This window comes from Embiotoca jacksoni, unplaced genomic scaffold, assembly GCF_022577435.1.
Source record: "Embiotoca jacksoni isolate LCO1_2020_lvr unplaced genomic scaffold, fEmbJac1.0.p SCAF_3, whole genome shotgun sequence".
Classification (NCBI taxonomy): Eukaryota; Metazoa; Chordata; class Actinopteri; family Embiotocidae; genus Embiotoca; species Embiotoca jacksoni.
The window spans coordinates 4,500,967-4,525,704 of NW_027185381.1; the positions used below are offsets into that span (position 1 = coordinate 4,500,967).

Below are 24,738 nucleotides of genomic sequence, written 5' to 3' on the forward strand. Positions count from 1 at the left end.
TGTTTGCACAGATGAACGTGGCACCTTCAAGCATCTGGAAATTGCACCCAGGGATGAACCAGACTTGTGGAGTTCCACGATTCTCTCCCTGATTTCTTGGCTGATTTCTTTTGACTTTCCCATGATTTCAAACAAGGAAGCAGAGTGTTTGAGGTGTGGCCTTAAAATACATCCCCAGGTGTGCCTTCAATTAACTCACATATTGTCAGTTAACCTATCAGGAGCTTCAAAAGCCATGACATCATCATCTGGGCTTGCCCACGTTGTTTAAAGACATAGTACTTTTGGTGTATGTAAACTTTTGACCTCAAAGAAAGTAATATAAAATTATCTAAGAAATTATCTTTCTCATTATTGTGACATTTAGCAAAAGTTAAATAATTTTGGTAATCCTAACGGACCTGAAAAAGGAGAGGTTTAGTCTGATTTAACTTCAGACAGTGAGAAAAAAAGTCTTATGTGTCTTTTTGCACAGTGTATGTAAACTTCTGGTTTCAACTGTATATTTAATTGTGTTCAATGTTTTCTCCTGTCCTGAGTTTGAGTGAATACAAACTCAACACTTCATCGTTCAACTGATGCCTTGATAAATTCAGTAGGATGTAATGTACATTTTCACAGCATAAAGTCCGTTATTACAAGTGTATCGTGTCATACTAGCCACTACTTAAAACAGAGAACACAGCATTTTCACATTAAGCTTTCAGTGCTGATCTGATTCCGTTACCTAGATTTGGATATTTGCTGATAACAGTCTGATAGAGATCCCGGAGCCCTTTTTTCATGATGATGATCATGATGACAATGATTATGGTTATTGTTAGTGGTATTGTGTGTTAGATTACGTACAGCTGTAGTGAAGCACACAGCACTTCATCTTAAAAAATAAAGACAAAATATATACAAAAATGCATTCATTTTATATGTATGTCATGTTTATTTTAAGACTTTTAAACAGGTTTTGGAGTGCAATTTGCTATGGCAACTCCTTTAATGTTTTGAAAAACGTACAAACCCATATTCTATCACAAAACTACACAAGCCGGGAGAACTTTGTGAGCAAGTGTTAGTTTTGTGAAGCCGTAGGACGTCTTTTATTTTTGCCAGCCAAAGGCTGTTTTCCAGGCTAATTTGTAAGAACTTCTGGTTTTACAATGAAAACATGTCCCCCAAAAAACTACATGTGCATTTAAAGGAGAGCAGTTGAGGATCTATGTTGAAGATTTCCCTCATCAGTCCGAACGTCTCTTGGGGCACCAGTTGGACGTGTTTTGACAATGGTGCCATAATATTTCTCTGCTCTGATTCTGCTTTTAAATGGTCCGCGTCATGATTGCCACAAAACCTAATTCCTCCTCATCATCAGCAATCTCGGGTACATCTTCATTTGCACAGCTGTTGTCATCAAAACCCTCCAATATCCAAGACTGCCCCATTAGGTTACTGTGACAATGTGTCAGACCCACTTCTTTTGCAAGTATAAAATACAGTTTTGAAAGCAAATTTCTCTAAATGTAAAACTGTGATCTGAAAATCCAATTGTGTGTATTGCAAACTAATTTTCTCTTATAGTTATGTTCATTTTGGTCACAGAATTGAGAATTTTGCTTATGAAACCAGCTTCTCAAATCTTCTTGTCTTTCATGCTTTCATAAATGAGACACAAAACTAACTTCATAAATAAAGATTGATGCTTGTCTTAGAAACTACTTACCCCAAACCCATTATTCTGTTTGGATTAAAATGGTTTTTTTTTCTTCTGTATTTATACAGCATATATTTATTTTATCAGAGAATAAGTACGACTAAAGAGTGTGTCCTTGTCTCACAGAGAGAAGTTTGGAGAAGTTACTCTTTTGAAACTGGGTCCTTTAAGGCTCAGAGGGTTGAATGAGGAACAGGTTGAAAGCATTTTTAAAATGAATATTCATTATGTTGCCATTCAGATTGCATTATGTTATTTTCATTAAAAACAAAGTTTAGCTTTTTGGAAAGTGTCAGTGGAAATGACATTTTTCTGGATCTTAAAACTTTTGAATAAGGTAATAAACGGAGTGTGATTCATGTGAGCACAACATTAATCTCTAGAATAAGATACATTCATTTACATGTTTGAAGAAATGTACACCAAGCTGTGATAACTTATTATTGTTTGGATAACTTGAATATCCAATGCTTTAAAAAAAACAAAAAACAGAAGGACATTTCTACTGGCAGTCTATCCATATTATCTAAACCATTTCATTTGTATATACAAACAGTACGGTAAAAAGTACAACAATATGACCTCAATTGTGATAAATCTGAATTATTTTGCTTCGTTAACGAGAACGTTAAAACCCATTTTTTATTCTATTTATTCATCGTCTAGATTTACTGCAGCAGCAATTTAATGTATTCACATCTAGTAATTATCTGTCTTTAAAAACAGTTATTTCAGTTACTACTAATGTTGCTGCTTCACAAAGCATTTGACTGACAGAACATGATGTAGCTTTTATTTTGAAGAAGCCACAGGAAACACTAGATTTGTCATCAGGACACAGCAAATTTCTAGAGTGAATATCCTGGAGTTAAACGAAGCGTTTGATTTTGGGAGTTTATTTTCTAAGTTAGACTACAGCTTGTGTTCAGTGTTACTCTTTGGTGGGTAATATTCTGGTGTTTGTTCGCCGAGTGTTGAGGAACATGATTCAACACGACTCCCGGTGTTGACTGCACAGCTTTGTTGCCGTATTAGCATTTCCCAGGATGCCTTAGTTATTTCTTTGTAACTTTTGAGAATAAATCAACCAAATTAAATCAAAGTGATGGGCAGAAATTATATTTTGTTTTGTTAAAACATGCTGTTTATCAATATTTCAATGAAGACGTGATGATAAAGAAAATGGGGCTATCATTCAAAACCATAAGTGTACAAGGTAGGAACGTAACATATACCAATCACAGTGGCACTAATATGTTGTGACAGTTTGTACCTAGTTATGCAAAGTTTTCATGCATCATTAATTGTTTCACACTGCATATAATCACACTGCACATAATTGTTAAATATAAATTTGTGTTGAATATGTTGTTATCTTGTTGTCAGTCTTACCTAAAACCTTTTATAGGGTGATGGAATTTTAACTCCATGTCAAACAATACACACTTTTAAATGTTGACTGTTAACACTGTGAAAGAGTTCACATTCAAACAACTCAAGGTTAAAGTACAATTTTACTCCATGGGAGTCGAGTTTTAACTCCCAAAGAGATCAAGGTTCAACTCCTGAAAAGTGTTAAAAGATCAACTCCAACAAAAGAGTTACTTCCACTCTGCTTGAGAGTGCATTCGATGGTCTCGCATGTACAAGCAAAAAGAGTTGATTTGAACTCAGAGTTTATTCCAAAGATGTGAATTTGCTGTGTAGCTTATTTGTTGTATTTGTGATAAAGACGCTACTTAAACAGTGTTTGTTTCCTCCAGAATTCTGGGACCAGTTTCACAAAGATAGAGACTTTGACCCTGGTTTAGATCTAACCAATAGTCAAACATCAGTCAAACAGATGCATTCATTTGTTGCACAAAGTTGTTTACCTCTTGAGTTGGACTAATTCTCCATTGGCATTTTGAATGAATTCAGATTTTTTTTTTCCAAACAAAAAAAAAAATTTGCCAACCGAACAACCGCATCAAAACACTCACCTCCCTTCACTCCAGAAGAAAACTACACTTTAAAAGTTAACAATATATTTTACAAGAAGAATAAAGTCAAAATAACAACCATGTGTCAGTCAGTCATCTTCATCAGCCTGCCTATCACTTCTCATTGCTCGCTCCACACAATTATCAGCAAACCACAAATCATGTTTTTCTGCCTTTTATCAGCAGGTGCAGGTTAGTGTCACCATGAGAACAGAGATAATAATTTTTAAGGTTTAAAATAAGGAGTTATTGTTTGTCAAACTCTCTAATTTGTATTAAACTAATCTAAGATTGAATTTCAGTCTTAACATTGTGGACCAGTCTCGCGTGTCTGTGGAACTGGCCTCCGTGTAGTATTAATCTGCCCTTGCTGTTACCAGTGTAACCACAGGTGTAAAAAAGTCAACAGAAATCTTAAAAAAAACTGCTTCGATGTTCGCTTCAAAGACCGGATGCTGATGAGATCTGTTGTTCTGTTCAGATAGCTTGTTTCCTCGTGTATCAGGGCTCAGGTGTGACACTTAGCAATAGTTCTGCTAAACTTAAAGTGACTATGACTCATTAGAGCGCCATCTCACTGTGACACTCTTAAATCCACTCTGATACTGACACTTCTGTACACAGTGATGTTGTTTACAGAGTTGAATCTGTACGTGTTCTGCCGAGACGGTGAAACACGTCAGGGATAATCCTCCACAGCAGCATCTCGCTGTGTTTTTCGGTTTCCCTCCAGCGGCGTCTTGATAGAACTCAAAGCTCCATAAAGCTCGGTGAAGGCAGGAAGTCATCGCGGCCTGAGCTGCTACGCTCAGCCGTAGATCACAGAGGTCTTGTCAGGCAGTGTGTCTCTGTAACGTGATTATTCAGACTATCTGCTGTCCCTTTGTTAGCCCTGAGCGCAGGCTTTAAAGCCGTCTCGGGGGCAGTTGACACGCTATACAAAAGACAATCTCCACTTTTCACACCAGCTTATCATATGTGACTTGTTGTGACGTCTTGCTTTTAATGTCTCCTAGGATCCAACATCTGCTGCTTCAATCTGTCCTCCCTCTGGGAAGAATGATGTATATTTATCTCTCTCTTTACTCCCACTTTTAATCCATGATTTCTCTTCTTGTTATTGTTTATCTTGTGTTTCCCTGCAGGATGTGGTGTTGGCCTCTGGCTTCACTGTGGGCAAAAATCCCACCGTTCATAAAGACAAGATCCACCCCTGTAACTTGCTGCTGTCGGGATGTGACGCCTGCGTTTATGTGAGGACTTTTAAAGATTGGATTACTATCTGTATATATACATGTGCGAGTTGGCTTATTCTTCATTTGTACTAAAGGTGTTTTAAATCCAAGCAGACTGGTTTGGTTCAATAGTGGTGCCCTGACACCCACAATTATGATCAGGTGACCCCCAATGAGTTTGTGACCCTTGGTAGACATTTACTGCTCAAATGTCGTGTGTGTGTGTGTGTGTGTGTGTGTGTGTGTGTGTGTCAATGATGCAAAAAGTTTTTCTCAACAGAGACCTGCTTCTTATATGTTGATTTTTGGATAGATAAATAACTACTAATGCAAGCTAAAAAATAACTTAAATTCCAGTATACTGTACATACAGTGTACATTTTTCAGATTCAGCACTATTTATTGGTCTGCTGTCAAATTTAAGCATATTAGTGGCATTGACCATGTTAATGCTTTAAATAATAGGTCAGATTAATTTTGACTTGTATCACTCTAATGAAGCAGCGTTCAGATGACACTCAGCAGGATTTTAACAACTCATCAAGTTTCTTCAAGTGAATCAGCTCGCCGCCATTCTTCATCTGTTATAAAAAAAAAAAATCACTGGGACTCATTGCTCACAAAGAACCATTGTAATGCAATTAAAACCTGACATCTGACACTTTCTGTTAGTCCTGATGCCAAGTTTCAAATTGGTAAATCCTGTTTAAATGGGCAAATTTGTTTTTATTATTATTGTATTTAAAGCAAGAATAGCAATAAATCGGTATTCATTAATCCATAAGTCTTATCGGTGATTCTAACAGTACCTGTTGTCCACAGCTGCTTTATACTATGTGGAAAGCTCCTTCTTCAATTCTTTAAACCCCTCCAGCTGTCATAAGGCAGCAGGAAACATATGTTGATGAATCCACAGCGTATGATTAGAGAAGTGTTGCGCCAGAACACAGTACACACCATGGTAAACTGTTATTTAAATCAAAACTAGAATTAGCGTCTCACGGTTGTATGCCTCCGCCAACCAATCAAGTGCCAGTTTACATCCATGTTTTTTCCAGGCACCTGCACTTGTCGACGCCCTTCTTCATATTGTTGTTACCTGCTGGTCTGTTGTTATGGGTACTGCAGGTTAAAAGTACGGTCACGTTTTCAATATTTTGGTACTGCCTAGGGATGGGGCACGAATGTGGAATATTTGAATAGTCGTTATAATCTACAAAATTTCTTTGTCTATGCAACTATCGTTCTTCCTCATTTCCAGAGCTATTTCCCGTGTTTACCAGTGCCTGGTTGTAATGTACTACTTCAGTCATAATGTGGCTGTAATGAGTCTAAAAAGCTGCCCGCCAGCAGCCATTAAATAACATAAGAGAAGAAGAATGTCGGGAAACATGCGAAGACAACTACAGCCATCAGAAAGTTCTGTGGAACTCCTTCAAAACATAAATAAAGATGAGGTGCTGGTGGAGGCGAGCATTCAATTAAAAATCATATAGTTCCGAGTGAATTTCGAATAGTAGTTTTGCTTGAAATGCCCATCCCTAGTACTGACTTGGTACTGAAGTATCAGCTCTTGTGACCCCTACATCGCACTCGTATTCTGTTTGATAAGGGAGATGTTAGATTGAACCAGCTCTTTAATCCTGTGTTCCATTGCCTCGTCTCTCGACTGTCTCTTTAGCAAAATCAGCATTTCATGTTTTATTACCGAAATGCATTACAGCCCAGGTCTTATCGTCACATATTACGATTTTATGTGACCGTTCACATCTGGGAGTTCTTTTTTTTAATGCTTCTCTTCTATCATTAATGCAGAAGAGAACTAAAACTCATAAACTCTAAAATCATCTGTGGGGTTTTCTGTGTTGCTTTTTTAGAGAAGCCTCTTTTCATTTGTTGAGCTGTTGTTGTCATTGACACAGCAGTTTCAGAGCGAAGAGATTAGCAGCTTGCTTTGCTAAGAGGGAATTTTTTTTTAATCGCCATGCTCTCATTTATATTCCACTTTCATACAAAATAGCAGGTACTTTCACAATCTGTACGCCTGAGACTCGTGACTTTGTGTTTGTAGTTGCACTTTGACTGTACAGCATAATATGTAATGTGGATAAAGACACTTTAGACAAATTTGTGCTTTTGGGCTGTATAAATATAATTGGCTTCATCGTTGATCAAGATACATTTCCCTCATGAGATTATTTGACAGCTGATACTTTATTCTCACCTTTGCTGTGCGTCTGCTTTGTTGACTGTCCACTGCAAAGAGAACTGGAAAAAACACAATTTCACCGTAACACCTCATCTTTGTCTCCTGTCGTCCGTAAGGTGTCCCGCCCGCTGCCTCCTCCTGACCCCAGATCCTCGCCAACCCGCAAGAGGAGGTCCGCAGCATCCTTTGAGGTCAGAGTCAGAGGCCTGGTTAGCCAAGAAGGCTGCTGGAATGTGTTGTGGAGGTCTTGTATCTGTCATGTCCTTGGCCGGCTGCCAATAGTATGTAATGTAATAACTGCTTATTAACCCTATTATTTTTAATAAATATTCCTTTGCTCCGAATTTGTATAGATTAGTGGAGAAACATAGGGGCAGCTTTTAGAATGCAATATTAGGGCCAGTGTGAAAAATAAATTGAAATATTTTAAATCAATTCTTACAATTATAAGGAAATGCCGTGATATTATGAGGATAATGTTGTAGTTTGAAAATAACAGCATCTGAACTAAACTTTCTAAAGTGCAGTATTAAAAGTTTCAGTACTTTTTAGCAACAAGGATGCAGAACCTAAAATCAAAATTTGCACTGATAATGAGGTGATCATTCCATAATCAGACACACAGTCCTGGATGTACACCGTGGTAGCCCCTTAAGCCCGAGGATATGTCTATCTTAAAAAAAAAAAAAATCCCTAAATTTACTGAAAAAGATGCACAACTCTGAGGCCAAAAGAATCAACCTTTGGCTCTATAAATAAGAGATTTTTGGAAAGATGCAACATCTCCAGGCAAGAATGAGATTGGAAAATGTCAAGTATAAATCACCATTTTTACTTCCACCTTTATCAAAATTGTAAATGATGTAGGGAATAACGGGCTTATAACAATGAGCCAGTGACAAGAACGCAATTACACCTGTTCCATTCCAAATTAAATGCAACAGAAATGAAGCTTAAGAAATACCATTGTAATCATAGACACACACTGAGGCAGCTTCCTCCGGGAATGTGTCACGCTAACAAGCTTTCAAAAGCTGGCGCGCGCTGCGTTTCTGTAATAGTTTCGGCCTGTACCCAGTACCTCACGGGAAGGAGTCGAAGGGCCAATATTCTTAATCAGGAGCACTTATCAGATTGTTGCATAGCTTCGGGAACTCCCCTCCCCTCACATCTTTCTGAGATTGGATTGTGTGTGTCATTTTCCTAACAAGTCTGTAATTTTCCGAATCCAATAATTGGACGTTCCCACCCACCTCATGTTGCGATATACTTCCAGCTGCGTGAAGGTGAGAAAGAAGCCTTGGTTTAAACTTAACTTTCTAGCAGGGATGCCCCCAACACCAGAAATGTGGTTGTCAGTACCAATGCTATTGAAATTGAACAATTCTCGACAGCAAAGTCAATAAAAAATGTGTTCCAAATGCTCTTTGATACCATTTACGTAGTGGTATTTTTGTGTAGAACTCAAACATAAAATATCTCCATAAGATGGCTGGCTTTTTACCCTGCCTCCAAGAGTGCTAGTAGTTTAAAACAACTCTAAACACTTTTGGTTTCTGACGTTGCAGGAAAATTCTTTGTACAAGCTAATTTGAATGACTGTAACCCGACACTTAGGGCCCCTTAAACCTAAAATTTGAGCCTTAGATGTTTGCCAACTTTGGTCCAGTGGCTTACATACACCTGCATTTGCATTCAGTTGAATTAAAACAAAAACAACAACAGCAGCTTAAAATCAAACTGTTTGCTGTTATCCAAAACTATTTACTATGCCATTGTAAAGTGAAATTTGATGTTTTTACAACTTCAGGCATTTGATTTTTTTTTTTTATCACACTTTTTCATTTTATTTCATTTTATACAAGACATTTTTATGTTGAGTACTTTTTTCAAAAGCGCAAACATAAGAGAACACATAAAAGGGCAGTGGGTGTCCAGCCTTTATTTCAGGTTGTCTTTTCTTCTGTTGACATTGCATTTGGGGCAAGAAGGCAGACAATAACATGAAGACCAGAGAGCTGACTTTGACAGAAAATTAGTTCAGCTCTAAGAAGGAAAAATAAAAACAGTCATTGAGAACCACAGCAGAGGAAATGGATATGTCAAGTACAGCAGTGTCGAAAGCTCTGAACAAAGAAGAGACCTCGGGTGGGCTTGAACGTAAACACAGGACAGGTTTCATGCAGCTGATGGCTGAAAAATCTTTGGGGCTGTGTAGAAAAAAAAAAAAGGTCTGTGAGTGTAGAAAGTGCAAGTGGAGTATCTCAATCCACCCTTTGCAGAAATACTGAGGCTCTACTGCAACATCCAAAACTCACCAGCTGCTAAATTGGACTCTACCGGAAAAAAACAAACATCCACAAGGCAGAAAGGTTAAATTCAAGTTTTCTGTACAGATGAGACCAAAATTAACAATAACCAAAAGTGTGGAAAAAGACAGGGACTCAGAATTTGGCGTAAACAATATTAAAGCGTGGATCGATCCTGCCTTGTATCAACGGTTCAGGCTGGTGGTAGTGGTGTAATGGTGGGGGGGATATTTTCTTGGCACACTTTGGGCCCCTTAGTATCAATTGAGCATTGTTTCAACGCCACAGCCTACCTGAGTATTGTTGCTGACCGTGTCCATCCCTTTATGACCACAGTGGACCATCTTCTGATGGCTACTTCCAGCAGGATAATGCGCCATGTCACAAAGCTCAAATCATCTCAACCTGGTTTCTTGAACATGACAATGAGTTCACTGTACTCCAACGACCTCCATAGTCACCAGATCTCAATCCAATAGAACCTTTGGGATGTGGTGGAACGGGAGATTCGCATCATGGATGTGCAGCCGACAAATCTGCAGCAACTGTGTGATGCTATCATGTCAATATGGACCGAAATCTCTGAGGAATGTTTCCAGCACCTTGTTGAATCTATGCCACAAAGAATTAAGGCGGTTCTGTAGGCAAAAGGTGGTCCAACCCCGTACTAGCAAGGTGTACCTAATAAAGTGGCCGGTGAGTGTATAAAAGCGCTTACAAACACGGAAAATAAATGTTAAGCAAAGGAAAGGAAACAACAAAGAGGTTTTAAAATGGAACAACATACAACAAAGAATACCACACAGTAAGAGATTAGCTCCTCAGAAACCTGTGATCAAAGTTTAAAGGTTTCAAAGCAGATTCTGATTATTAATGATTATTTCTGTACTATAGAGAAAACGCAAGTAAAAATAGATGGCGGACAGGCTTTTTCTCTCTGATATCCTCTTTTATAAGCATGTATTAATTTTTCCAATTTTCATTATTCTCTGAATACCATGTTTTATGGGAGAAGCTAAGGGAGATGGATGATGGTGTAAATTCGGAACCTATTAGCTTCTCAGATCAGTTGTTTCCAAAGCTTTAAGCTTTTAGCATTTATGAGGAATGACATTCTTTTGGTTAAATGCCAAGATTTAAAAATCTGTCAATAATGGAAAACAAATGATTCATTACTGATTCATTGTTTGAAACCTCATGTTCATAATCAGTTTGAAACTCAAAACTTTGCAATAATTGCAGGAAGTTACAGTTTAACACATTAGCTCCTGTGAATCTGTAAATGAAGTAGTAGATGTAGACAAAATCGAGTTGTTGGTGAAACCCCGACTTAATGCTGCCTCCTCTCCGCAGCAACATAAAACATGTTAAGTGAGTTACAATGTAACTGCCATGTGTAGCTGGTTATTGTTTTATACTTGCTGGTGGAAGGGCTGTCTGTTGTTCCAGTTAAAATATAGCAATGATATACCACACTGGACTTCACAGTGTCCTGCCACACACTCTCAATGGGTGTGTGAATGCGGGACGGTAATGTATGCTTTGGTCAAAAAAACGTATGGCAAATAAATGTTGTTGTATTAGGGTAAGTATTTACATGCTAACATTAGCATACAGCATGGCATGCTAATCTGGGCTGATTATGCATCTTAAAATACAGTTTTGTTTCTCCTCAGGTTGCCAGTACAACAAAGGCACCAAAGTACTCGTATTTACGACTCGGCGACCTGAAGACTGGATCTATCGTCAACGTGTACGGCGTAGTGGTGTTCTTCAAACAGCCGTTCAAGAGCCGCGGCACAGGTCAGCCAAAAAAAAACAGACGAGAGTTTAGACTTTGCTTCTTTTTTTTTTTCAAACCGAACAAGAGTTCATGCTAGTGGCTCTGAGAGACTGTACTTTGGAAAATTGGAGTTTGTAATGAGAACATACAAACATGCTCACACAGACAATGCTAAGATTGTGCAAGTGTGATGTTTTCCATGTTCACTATCTAAGTTAAGTGTGTTAGCGTACTACTGTTTGCTAATTAGCACTAAACACAGAAGTACAACTGTGGCTGGTGGTAAAGAATCATTTTGCAAGTGTTTAGCTGTAAACCAAAATATTGCACACATTGCTACTTTCAACGAAAGTTTTTTTTCATGGAAAAACATAATCACAACAATGTACGTGACTCAGGTTCACCGGTGAATTTGCTCCTGACCTTGTTGGGGCGGGCTGCCTGTCAATCAATTGAGACCAGGCATGTCAATCAAACCAGACAAGCCCCCAAACATGCTGCTTTTTGAGGTCTAATCTCTAATTAAATATGCCCCCCAAAACATGAAGAGTGAATATAGCGAATGATACCCTAGCGACTTGTCGAAAAAATGTATTGACTTTACTTACACTGACTACTACCTACGCAGTCTGATTGCGACTCGATCTGTCACGTTGACTTTGCGCTCTCCTTCTTCATCATAGAGATTCAGGGAAATGAGTAGCATAAAATCAGTGCAAGCTCCTCTGACCTTTCCATAAAACTTTTTTTTTTGCATTTAATCCTGAAAAGAAATACATATACACTGTTCACATGCAGTTTTTTGCAACTCCTCTTTGCAACACAAAAGCTGGTGACTGCAAAGTTACGATGAACAATAGAGCTACAGTAAACATACATGGGAAATATGGTAGTTATACTTTCTAATTATACTTTCTGCCATAATTGTAAATAAAACTTGAAGAATAAGATCATAATTGAGTATCAGTAATGCAGCTGTAATATATGTAATCATAACTGGAATTTGGATGTTTTCGCATATTTTTCAAAATACTTTATAGTATTCACTATTCCGTTAATAGATTTTCTCCGGTTCCTAACTTCTGTTTACATATGCATTCTGATATTATTTTCGGAGGTTTATCATTACGTAACTGTCACAGCACTGTTGAATTCTTCTTCAGAAAAGTTACTCTGAAACTATACCAAGTGAGTGCACAACTTTTCAGCACCACGGACAGAGACGTTAAAATGCTCAGTATCCGTGTCTGAAACTTTAGTGGGACATGTGGCTAAAATTGACAGACAATCTGGTGGTTATTGATAAACGGTGCCAGAAACATAAAGAACACAACCTTTTATGTGGCAGAAATGACCTGACAGACAAATAAGAATGGAAGGGAAAATCTTTCATTCAGCCATAAAAGCTTGATCAGCGCTAAGTGAAAGCATACACTGCAGCACAGTGTTATTGGACAGAAATGTCTGATTATTCCAGTAACACACTCGTGGAGGTGTTTAGAGGTAGCAGAGCTGGATGGCAAAACATATTTTCAGTGTATGTGTTGATGTTTTAATAACGGATGTCTGGGTTTGAACAGGCTGCTCCTCCGACTTTAAGAGCTTCAATTCTTGTCATCATCAGAGGAAGCTGTACAAATTGAATCCACTGATCCTCTGGAACAATGTGCAGTCATTTACTTAATTTTCGTGTTCACAAATGACATCGTCATGATGTAAAGAAGAAGCAGTTAGACTTGAGGTTAGCCCTCATTATGAAAGAAGAGCAGTGGGAATGGCGATAGGGCAATAAACACCAGACAATTCAGTCCAAGTCGACCTGCAGCTATGCGGCACAGGATGATGAAGTGTATGTCTTTGTGTCTTTGTCTATATTTGGGACGGATAATAAAGAAAAAGCTGGAAACTGTCCAGACTTTGCCATTATCTTTTGCGGCACTCAGGCTTCTTTTAAAGTAAACAAAGATATTAGAAAAATCCATCTGATAAGACATTAAAGAAAGATGCACTAAAATACACGGTCATATTCACACAGAAATAATCCTTTCAGATGGATGCACATAGATAACGTGCACAAACTCCAATAGAGCAACAACGATTAGTTAATGAATCGATGAGTCAAGCCACAGAAAATGTATCAAAAGATATTTTCACAATCGAATAATTGTTTGTCAATTCAGCAAAAATGTCACATATTTGGTTGTTTTAGCTTTGAAATTCGAGGCTTGGATACTTTTTCTTGTTATGAGCTTATAGAAAGTAAGCACTTAGAGCACCCATTACAATGGAGATCCCTTTGCAACTCCATGTGGATCAATTTTCCAACTGATCAAGTGAACCATGTTGCATATTCACAGTAGCGATAGGCCGGAGATATACTTACTTCAAACTCCCCGTTCACCTGCACATCATGGCTGCCTCGAGTACGCAAGATGTAATGTACAAATGACTGGTAACTGAAATTTCCATTTAAGGGTAACTTCAGGTCAAGTCTGAGATTGTTGTTTTGGCCACCAGGAATTAATCAATACAATACCTGACAGCTTTGATAAGTTGTGTTAGTTTCTTAAATCCTCAAGAATCTAAGTGAAATTTGTTATTTTGATCTCATCTTCAATCTTGTATCCAGTTTCCTTACCTGTGCTGCCTTTTCTTAAAACTTTGCCTTGAAAGCTCTGCAACGTTTCGGTCAGCTTGTGTTATTTTTAACTGTGCCTTGTAAATAAAGTGACATGACATGAAGTGTTAATATAATGCACATAGTTTTAATTACAAAATAATAAACCATCAGAGGTAAGGCTTTTTTTAATTTTATTTTTTTAGAAAATGATAAATGATAATCCTTCACCTCTTATTTATCAGTTTAAGTTTTACTTATATTTATTCATAAAATAGTGAAAAACCGCTGAACTGTATTCAGTCCTTGGCTTTCATGAACTAGACTTTTTATTTTGACAGCAGGACTTTTTCTCTCCAGATTTCTGCTCCAGCCTGAAGATCATTGATCAGTCCAACCAGAAGGTGGCCTGCACCATTTTCTGTGAGAAGCTGGATGACCATCCCAAAATCTTTCAAATTGGAGACATCGTCCGTATGCACAGAGTCAAGGTCCAGCCTTACAAACAACTATTTATTGTCACTGCATATTTTTTTGTAACATGGAAGGGAGGAATTAAAACATCTATAATCACTAGAATTGTTCATAAACTGAGAATGTCTAATAAGGATGAATTATTCAATGGTAATGAGATCAGTGATAAATAATCAAACATGTTTTTCACAGGCTAGTTTCTTCAATGACTCCATGACACTGGTCAACACCTTCGGCTTCTCTGTAGTCACCTTTGATGGGGCAGTGGGTGGAGCTGTGGAGCCGCGGACAACCAGCCGATCCTTCCACTTCGACCAGGAGGACCGGCGGACAGTGGAGGAGCTGCGATCATGGGCCGCAAGCCAGACTCTCCTCCCCCTGGTTCCCGCTGCAATCCCTCTGTCTGCAGTTAAGCCCAAAGCTTACTTCGACCTGACCTGCCAGCTCCTGGCCAAAGCCCCCATGGACACCACCTGCACCCTGCTGAGGGTAAGAAAGCTACAGAAAAGCTCTTTTCACAAGTACAAATTATTTTCCTGTTGGTTACCTATGACCAGGGGGAACATACAAACGTATGTGTTAGTTTATATTATATGAAAGGGACAAATCCTTAAATAATCAGAAATCTTTGCAATTTGTCCCATCCAAAGACTATAAAAAGTTGATGTAAGCTTTGGGTCTAAGAACTGAAGCCAGTGCGGAAGTGCCATAAAGTGTAATAATACTACTAAAGAGGCTGGCTCCAAAAAAAACTTTGGCTCCAATACACTCCTATTCAAAAAGTGTCAACTTCTCTTACGAAACACTAAGTCAATACGCTTTTCCACCATTTGTTATGTTGTAATTAACTAAATTCCCTACTGAACAGTGGTCTGGTGGTCCTTCTGAAAGTAATTCCATAAGTAGTTGGATATAAGACTTCAAGAGAGGTATGTTTTGATTGACAAGCTTTGTGTGCAGTCAGGTCACCGGTATAAGAAGCCATGTAAAGTTGGACAGCCAAAGTGCCAAAGCGTCAAAATGGCATTTCACAAATCTATGGATGATGTGACGGTGGATTGTAACTTCGTTCCGTCACAATGCTGCTCCCCAGGCTCGTTACAGGACAGGCTTCACCCTGGCTTCTTGTGAGGTGGACCTCCAGAAAATGAGGAAGGACGGTCTGTAGTTTAAAGTAGAGCCTGGATTTTGTAACAGTGTTTTGGAGTAAAATGAATGGGGAGATCTCAGTACAGGCTACTCACATATACTTCATATTAGTGCAGTTTACATTTTATAATAAAAGAAAATCTATTGGAAATTGGTGGCATTGCCTTTCTGATCAGCTATTGCTTCTCCTATCAGTAAACTAATCGAGGAAATGGAAATGCAGGAAAGTAGTGAGCAAGAGCTGATTTAGATAGTCCTTCAAACATGAAGATGTTTGTCAGTTTTGTAAAAAGCTGCTACCTTTACTCTACAACAAGGACTGACCTGTTGGTTTCCCATCCAGAAGACACACAAAGAGTGTGTGGAACGTCAGCTGTTCCCTCTCGTCTCACTGCCCATTTGAGACACACAGTAAAGATGTAGGACACCACCCAAGAAAATATACTGATGCTTTCAATGAGTATCAATTGAATGGACATCGCTGCCTACACACGCTTGTGACAGTCACAACAACACAGGCATTTTCCGGTCTGTTGTTTATTGGCAGGAAACCTCACGCACTAAAAATATACAAGGGGCAATCAAAAACTTCAGGGACTTCCACTTTTGTTTGCAAACACTGCTGCACCGTGATGTGCACGGGGCAGGGGGAAAGTAAAAACCTGCGTGGCTAAGTATATGTTTTCACGAGGGTTATAGCTTCCACCTGCTCCAAGCACATCATGGTGATGCACACCATTTGCAAACTTTTTCATTGCCCCTTGTATATTTTTAGTGCGTGCCAGTTTCCTGCCAATAAAACAACAGGCCAGAACATCCCTGTGTTCAAAATGCATCCCCAGTCATGATGAGACTTTCCTTGACTATGTTTATTTTCAGCTTCCATTTCTTCCTACCATCTTGTTTTTATTCCCCACTTTTTTTTTTCTGTTCTGATGTTGATGTGACTTATTGGGATGCTGTGCTGCTGTTTTGTTCCAATTCCTTCCTTGCCTTAAAAATAATCTTTAACCTTCTTTTATCATGAAACATGTAGTTTGTATTGTTTGTTTGTTTTCTCCTTGGAGTAATGGAGCTGTTTTCCCTCGGTCTTCAAGTGTCTTGTAGTAAATCTATATCACTGTCTGGTGGGCTCAATGGGAGGAGATCTCATGTTTTTTTTTTATTTTTTTTTTATCCATGTTCTGTGTAGTTTTACTTGCCATCTCAGAAATGAGACTGTAAATGATGGCTGGTTTCCTGCCAGTGGGGCTGATAGAGAAGATAGATTTAAACAGGATTTGGCAGTGACTGCTGGTCTGCTGCCAGTCTGCTCTCACTGATTTCTGAAGCTGCTCTGAGCCTTTTAACACAACAACAAATACAACCAAGACAGAGGTGTATTTTCAAATCAAAACAGGCATTTTCAGAAAGATTAGATATGCATATCTTCTAAATGTAAAGAAAGCTTTTTGGAGCATTGTAAAGGAATAACTAAAAGCCATAGTAGATTAGGATGTTCTCGAGCCCTAAAAAGATTAAGATCATAAATTGACAGAATATCTCTCTACTTGATCCCAACCAAGTACAGGCTTGGTGACCACCAATTCGACATTGAAAAAGAAAGAAACACATAAAAAACATGGCAACCAAAAAACAAAATAGACAGAGTCACTGTTGGATAGGTGAGGTTAACAAATAAGTAACTTCCATCTATAATGTAAAACATTCAATGAAATTAGGAACTTTTTCTTCAACTAGTTCAACTATGAATGGATGAGTAGACCAGGATCACCACCATGTTCCCTTTCTCTAGCAGGTAGGAAATATGCCCCGCTTGTCATGTTTTTTTTTGTGTTTTTTAGGTCTGGGACGGAACCATGTGTCCTCACAACCTGCTGAATGTAATTGTTGAGTCGAACGTCACCGAAGGACCGTCCTCCTTCTCCAAGGAGAAAGAGAAGCTCATCGCCAACATCCACGTCTATGACAACCACGTGGAGTTCGCCAGACAGCTGAAGGTCAGAACTCTCAGACAAAAAGCTAGAATTTGACTGATTGTGTTCAGTCATGAGATTCTGGACACCCAAGCATCGTACTGATGAATTTGGAAATAGAGACCAAATCCGTACTTAGTCTTTCCAGACATAATGGTACCACTGTCCAGTAAGAGTACAACTCCATAGATATGTGTACATTCTCATAACGTCAGGTCTTGCTCATGGTCATTAATTATTATGATATTGTATTAGATACGAAGCTGTGGTCGTGGAATACTTGCTTTTTTATCTAAATCTAGACATAAGATGCTACCTGGGTACCTTTTTTCACATTCATGTCTACATGCTTTTTGTGTTCCTGAATGATTAGCAGAGATGAATAAGTATATCTACTACAGGGAAGTTGAGAGCCCAAGTCATCCCTTACCAACACTAGAACCTCTTCATCGGGAATTTGAAAATTTTGTATATCATCGCGAGATGCCGATCGGACAAAGTTGAGATTACAGCAGTTTGTCTTCCAAACTTTTCTCCATTGTTTGTTTGGAGTTTTCACCCCATGGAAATAATACACTGAGCATTATAAATATTACCACCTGCCTAATATTACGGTGGCGCTGAAGGTCAAACGCGAAAACATTTTACAGAACACAAACACCTAGAAAATGCAAAAACATTTCACAAAACGCAAAAACATTCACTGAACGCAAAAACATTTCACTAAAGGCGAAAACATTTAAGAAAATTCACAAACATTTCACAAAACGCAAAAACATTTCACGAAACGTAAAATAATTTCACTAAAAAAGATTTCACAAAAAGATTTCACAAAATGCAAAGACGGTTAAGAACATTTTTAAATATTTAACTAAATGCAAAATCATTTCACAAAATGCAAAAACATTTCACGGAACGCAAAAACATTTCACAGAACGTAAAAACATTTAAGAAATTTTAAAAACGTTTCATAGAACGCAAAAACATTTCATTAAATGCAAGAAACATCTCATTCAATGCAAAATGTCAGGGCCACTGTATAATACGATTTACGATTGCTTTCCAATAAAACAGTTTTCGACTCGCATGGACTCTGTAATCTCTGGAGGTGCCCTTTGGTATCCGACCACAAGGTGTTTGCAGCAAATCCTTTCAATTCTTTAACTTTTGTGTTGAAGCCATCACAAAGCAGACTATTCCACTCCCCGACCACCCCACACCCCCCGGCAGCCCAGCTGCTGCATGGTTGGTCACTCCTCGCACCACCGTACGAAGGTTTCCACAAGGTGCTGTTTTTAAATGTCTTTTACACCAGTTGTCTGACTATAAAGATTTGTGGCACTCAGATCGTTACACCTGCCCGATACTTCCGCATCCAACATCTTCATCTTCAACATCTCAGAAACATTAAATTTAGATGCTCTAATTTATTTAATATTTGCAGAAGCTCACAACAATTAACTGTAAAATGTATTCAAAATATGGATTGAAATTTTGTAAATGCAATATTTATTTGTAATTATCAAATTGCTTAATCACTTTCTAACCTATTCCAACTGTTCTACTTCCAACCTCCTTTGATTATTTGAGGTGAAGTGGAAAGAGTCAACACATTTTTATCAGCTCTTTGAGATGTTGTATGATGTCGAAGGGGATTGTCAACTGCCTCTTAAGGCACATAATTGAAGCTCTCTGGCCTGTTAGCAAGATCAGCACTCTCCTACTTTTTTTCTCTCCCAATATGGACATCCTACAGTACATTAGAATATTTGCATTTACTAAATAGAGAGGGTGGGGCTACAGATGGCGTGACCTCATTGCTGAAACCATATCCAGTTTTGGTACATTGCAATCTTCCTGATTTGTTAACCTAACACTTCATTTGAATGAGGTATCCATCTTTCCCAGCCATCTGTGTCCGCCTGGCCTCTCGGGTACCTTCCACTCCCCCATCTCATCATTACACATTTTGATTGGATTAAAAAGTGATTCAATTAAGTCAATAATATAATGAACAATAATGATCTATTTCTTGACTCTTCATTATCTTTATCCTTATATCTGTAGATATTATCTTTGATACTTAGAACCTATCTGTAAAACAATACAACCATTACATCATATCATTTTTAAAGGAGCAGTCTGAAGGATTTGGTGGTATCGAGCAGTGAGGTGTCCAAATGCAACCAACTGAACACCCCTCACCTTACCCACCCATTCCAAATGTGTAAGAGAACCTACATTGGCTGCAAACGCAAAAGGCCCCCTCTGGTGTCCGTGTTTGGTTTGTCCGTTGTGGGCTACTGTAGAAAAATAGTGGGCCCCATAAAAAAGGACCTGCTCCCTAGATATGAAGGGCTCATAATAGTGTAATGAAAACACAAAGTCTGCACACTAAACTTTAAAAAGTGAATCATACATCCGCATAGGTACTAATTCAGTCTATCACATCTCCTTCTTTTAGCTGCTTTAAATAATTTTCCATCTAGTTCTCTTGGCGATGTTCTTCCCCTTGTGCCCTTGGATATCTTATTGTAGTTGACGTTTATTTTTACGTGACGTCACAACTTTATTCCACTGCTGCCAGCTAGTTTACCAGGTTTGTTTAGCCAAAATGCCGGATAATCAATCTGATGCACAAACCGGAGAGACAAGCCTGGGTTGTGTTTTTTTTTTTTTTTTTTACTGAATTCCATCTGAGAAAAGCCAGCGAGCAGAAGATAACAAGATGGGAACACACTTGACTATTTGTCATACAAATACAGTAACCAAATCGCACCAGTCCGACCTTGTCTACAGCAACAGGCTGTCAAAGGGGAGTCATTTAAATTGTAACTCGTCAACACAACTGATGAGAGTGACCCTGAAAATAAAACGTATTGATCATTGTTACTTAGCTAGCTAACGTTAGGCAATCACTTTTATGGAGGGCAGAGTGTGCGTCAGGTGCTAGCGGTCAAGGAGGTGAGAGAGAGCGAGCGAGCGGTGGACAACTGAGGAAATCTACTTCTCCCGCGTTCCCCCATGATGGTCTCATATCAGAATAGGAAATATTAATATTATTAATATTAATATTATTATTTTGTACATCAGTTTTATTAGAGATTTCCAAAGTTTTGTATCACACTGAACTTGGTGACTTCGAGGAACAGTGTTAGTTGACTTGATCAAATGCTGTTCCTTTCTTTGTTCACGGCAGTTTCCCTGAGGCTGGGGTACTTCAAACAGGGCAGATGAGAAACGTCAGTGGTGGCAAGTTATATCAGCTGTCACCAAGTTATATCAGCTGTCACCAAGTAACAGTAAAAAGCTCTTCTCCATCTTTTCCAACCTCCTTGCGCCCCCTCCTCCCTCCACCCTTCCACCAAGCCATTTTGTCAACTATTTTACAAAAAGATAGATGACATATGCTTCTCATTTTCTAATTCAGCTTCTCTAACTACATTTCCTCCAACTTCATCCCCTTCTCTTTCCTCTTTCACCCACCTATCTCCCAATCAAGTTCTCACCTTGGTAACCTCCGCCCGTCCAACCACCTGCCCCCTTGATGCAATCCCATCTCACATTCTCCAGTCGATTGCTCCTGACCTTCTTCCTTTTCTCACCCATCTTATTAACACTTCCCTGTCAATTGGCTGTTTCCCGAACTCGCTGAAGGAGGCAAGAGTGAACCCTGTCCTGAAGAAACCCCCCCTCAACCCATCTGAAGTAAACAACTACAGGCCTGTCTCTCTTCCTCTCTTTCTTTACAAAACTCTGGAGGGAGCTATCTTTAATCAACTCTCCTCCTATCTCCACCATAATAACCTTCTTGACCCTCACCAGTCTGGTTTCAAGGCAGGCCACTCAACAGAGACTGCCCTCCTTGCTGTCTCTGAGCAGCTTCCCACTGCTAGAGCAGCCTCTCTGTCCTCTGTCCTGATCCTTCCAGACCTTTCTGCTGCATTTGACACAGTGAACCACCAGATCCTTATTTCCTCCCTTCATGACCTCAGTGTCTCAGGCTCTGCGCTTTCCCTTTTCTCATCCTACCTCACCTACCGGGTAACTTGGAGAGGATCTGTGTCTGAACCTTGTCCTCTCACTACTGGTGTCCCTCAAAGCTCTGTCCTGGGTCCCCTCCTCTTCTCTCTGTACACCAACTCTCTCAGCTCTGTCATTCACTCACATGGCTTTTCCTACCACAGCTATGCTGATGACACCCAACTGATCCTCTCTTTTCCCCGATCTGAAACACAGGTAGCCGCACGAATCTCTGCCTGTCTGACTGACATCTCTCAGTGGATGTCCTCACACCACCTGAAAATCAACCTCGACAAGACTGAACTGCTCTTCCTTCCAGGGAAAGGCTCTCCCACCCACGACCTGACTATTACCTTTGACAACCCTGTGTTATCCCCGACCCTGACTGCTAGGAACCTCGGCGTGACACTCGACAGTCAACTCTCCCTTACTGCCAACATCACTGCAACAACATGTTCCTGTAGATACATGCTGCACAACATCAGGAGAATACGTCCTCTTCTCACTCAGAAGGCAGCGCAGGTTCTGGTCCAGGCTCTGGTCATCTCACGTCTAGACTACAGTAACTCCCTTCTGGCAGGTCTACCTGTTAGTGCCATTCGTTCTCTGCAGCTCATCCAGAATGCCGCAGCTCGACTGGTCTTTAACCTCCTAAATTCACTCCCACTACTCCGCTCCGCCGCTCACTTCACTGGTTACCAGTAGCTGCCCGCATCCGTTTCAAGACTTTGGGACTTGCGTACCATGCTATGAACCGATCTGGTCCAGTCTACATCCAGGACATGGTCAAACCTTACATCCCAGCCTGCTCACTCCGCTCTGCATCTGCCAATCGGCTTGTCACTCCCTCACTGTGAGCTAAACACTCAACAAATTCAAGACTGTTTGCTGTCCTGGCTCCTAAATGGTGGAATGAGCTCCCCAATGACATCAGGACAGCAGAAACTCTGAACATCTTCCGCTGCAAACTAATAACACACCTCTTCAGACTTTACCTTGAATAGGTAGCACTTTAGTAGCACTTAAAATGGCACTTACTTATAGCACTTTGAGGTTTGGCTTTCTTGATTGTTGCTGTTCTGAATTTGCACCCTCATGGTTGAAATTCACTTATTGTAAGTCGCTTTGGATAAAAGAGTCAGCTAATTGAAATGTAATGTAATGAAAGAAATGAAACCCAAAAACTGTTTGTGAGTGATGAAATTGCAGCATATAACACCACCATATCGTGGACAGTATGATGGAGAGTATTTCTGTAGTTCTATTGGAATTCATTTTTTTTCTGAAGTTGAGCAGTCAGATGACCATGTAAAATGTTCTCACTTTGTGATTGTTACCGATGGAAAATTATGGACCAAACTACCAAAAATGGACCAGTGTTGCAACAAACAAGTTTTGTAAGATGTATGAAACACACATTACAGACTGTGTTGGTCAGAAGACTCACTGCTTACACTGTGATTCAGACTGATTCAGCTTCAGTTTGACTGAATGTAACACTCGACAAATCCATAACATCCGCAAAATAAATCTTTTCACACAGTCACATCGTAGCAACTCAAGTTCCTTTTGGGAACATAAAGGAAATCATAATGGAAATCTATAAAGCTAACGTTAGACTAAGGTCAAGTTTAGGTTAAACTTAGTCAAGACATTCATATTTTAGATTATTAAACCTGTCTGAAAAAATGCAGGACTAATAGTAAGTACACAAAGTGTGTGTGAGAGTGGGGAGAAAGAGAGTGAGAGAAAGAGTGCTACCGTAGTGGGGAAGCACATCTTTATTGAGGGCTCCGAGACATACATTCCATTGTGTCGGTTGCTAAGTCACATTGAAATACAAGACAAACCACACACACGCACACGCGCACACACACACACACACACACACACACACACACACACACACACACACACACACACACACACACACACACACACACACACACACACTGTTGTGTACTAACAGGTTCTCTCAGGTCTGTTAGTCTGGCTACAAAATTGTTTAACACATCAAATTCTAAATCTGTCATTTTAGGGCAATTCACACTGACAGCAGTTTATAAATCATTTCTCAAGCTTTTGATCCGTCTGTCACATCAAATATATGTAATTAGTTCACAAGCGCACCTCCCCTCTACCACGCTTCCATTTTCTTCATACTTAAAAGTCAGCTTTCTTTTCTGGCTTGTTATCCCCACAGACTGATGTTAATATCTGCCATACAAGTGAAGAATGCTGCTTATTTTAGTTGATAGTATATAATAGTCACAATAACCTGATTCCAAACACCTCCAAGGTATACAGAACCTTAGCACAAAGTTATAATGAAAATAGCTTTATAGTACAAAAGTATAAATCCTAATCTCCCCTAAGGATTTTTTGCATTAAAAAAAAAAATCTTTCATTTTACCTGAATATCTGCTCAACGCCGATACCTCTGAAAACTCCACCATGCCACTCTTTAAGAAGCTTGAATACCTCACCTTGACAAGCATGCCACCAAACTCTGTTTAGCACTTAGAGCAGTCTTAGTGATTGCCAATCACATTCTGCATGCTGTGAAAGTGTCTGGCAGTGGTCATGACAAACCCCAACAAATAACATTTTTTCTACCCAAACCCCATAGAGCAACAGTTGACCAATATCTTTACCATTTGATTGCATTAAAAAAATCACTGTTCTCCTAAAGGAAGTGCAAGTTGTTGTTTTTTTCCATATGACTTGTGATATATTTTGTTATATATATATATATATATGTACACACACATATATACATATACACACACATATATATATGTATATGTGTGTGTGTGTGTGTGTGTATGTATATATATATATCAACTTGTATTTTAAAAGTAAAGTGGATTGTTGAATGAATCTTACACGCTTACAATCCTCAGCTATTAATCTATTTAAAGGTCCCCTTCAGTGTAAAAGGTCTTTACTTTCACATGATGGACTATTATGTCTAATAATTCGTACAATCTCAGCCATAAAATAATTTTTCTTTCTTTTCAAAGTTGTTCCTGTTGTTCGCACCCCAAATCCTTTGTCCTTGTATTCTTTTTTTTTTTATTTTAAATACCTTGGTAATCAGTGACTTGTGAAGCTGTGTGGTGACGGAGGAGAGCTCGCAAGGAAGTGGGAGCTGATTTGTCCTTTTGCCTACAAGGACATCCACCCTGTAATAATCACAAATACCTCTTAACAGGAGCAATGACTGAATTATAGCTATGGAAACCACATTCCCTGACCCCCTACTGCAGTTCTAAT

The 24,738-nt window shown here is 39.1% G+C and overlaps 1 protein-coding gene across 1 annotated transcript in view; it reads left to right on the top strand.

The window, feature by feature from the left end:
* The window catches only part of pot1 (protection of telomeres 1 homolog), a 70,704-nt gene that overhangs the window by 20,245 nt on the left and 25,721 nt on the right, over positions 1 to 24,738 (top strand). The window contains exons 5-10 of the mRNA XM_069162422.1: positions 4,833 to 4,940; positions 7,248 to 7,322; positions 11,117 to 11,243; positions 14,201 to 14,331; positions 14,507 to 14,803; positions 17,308 to 17,463. Of these exons, the coding sequence (XP_069018523.1) occupies positions 4,833 to 4,940; positions 7,248 to 7,322; positions 11,117 to 11,243; positions 14,201 to 14,331; positions 14,507 to 14,803; positions 17,308 to 17,463 (894 nt within the window). The remainder of the gene's footprint in view (positions 1 to 4,832; positions 4,941 to 7,247; positions 7,323 to 11,116; positions 11,244 to 14,200; positions 14,332 to 14,506; positions 14,804 to 17,307; positions 17,464 to 24,738) is intronic.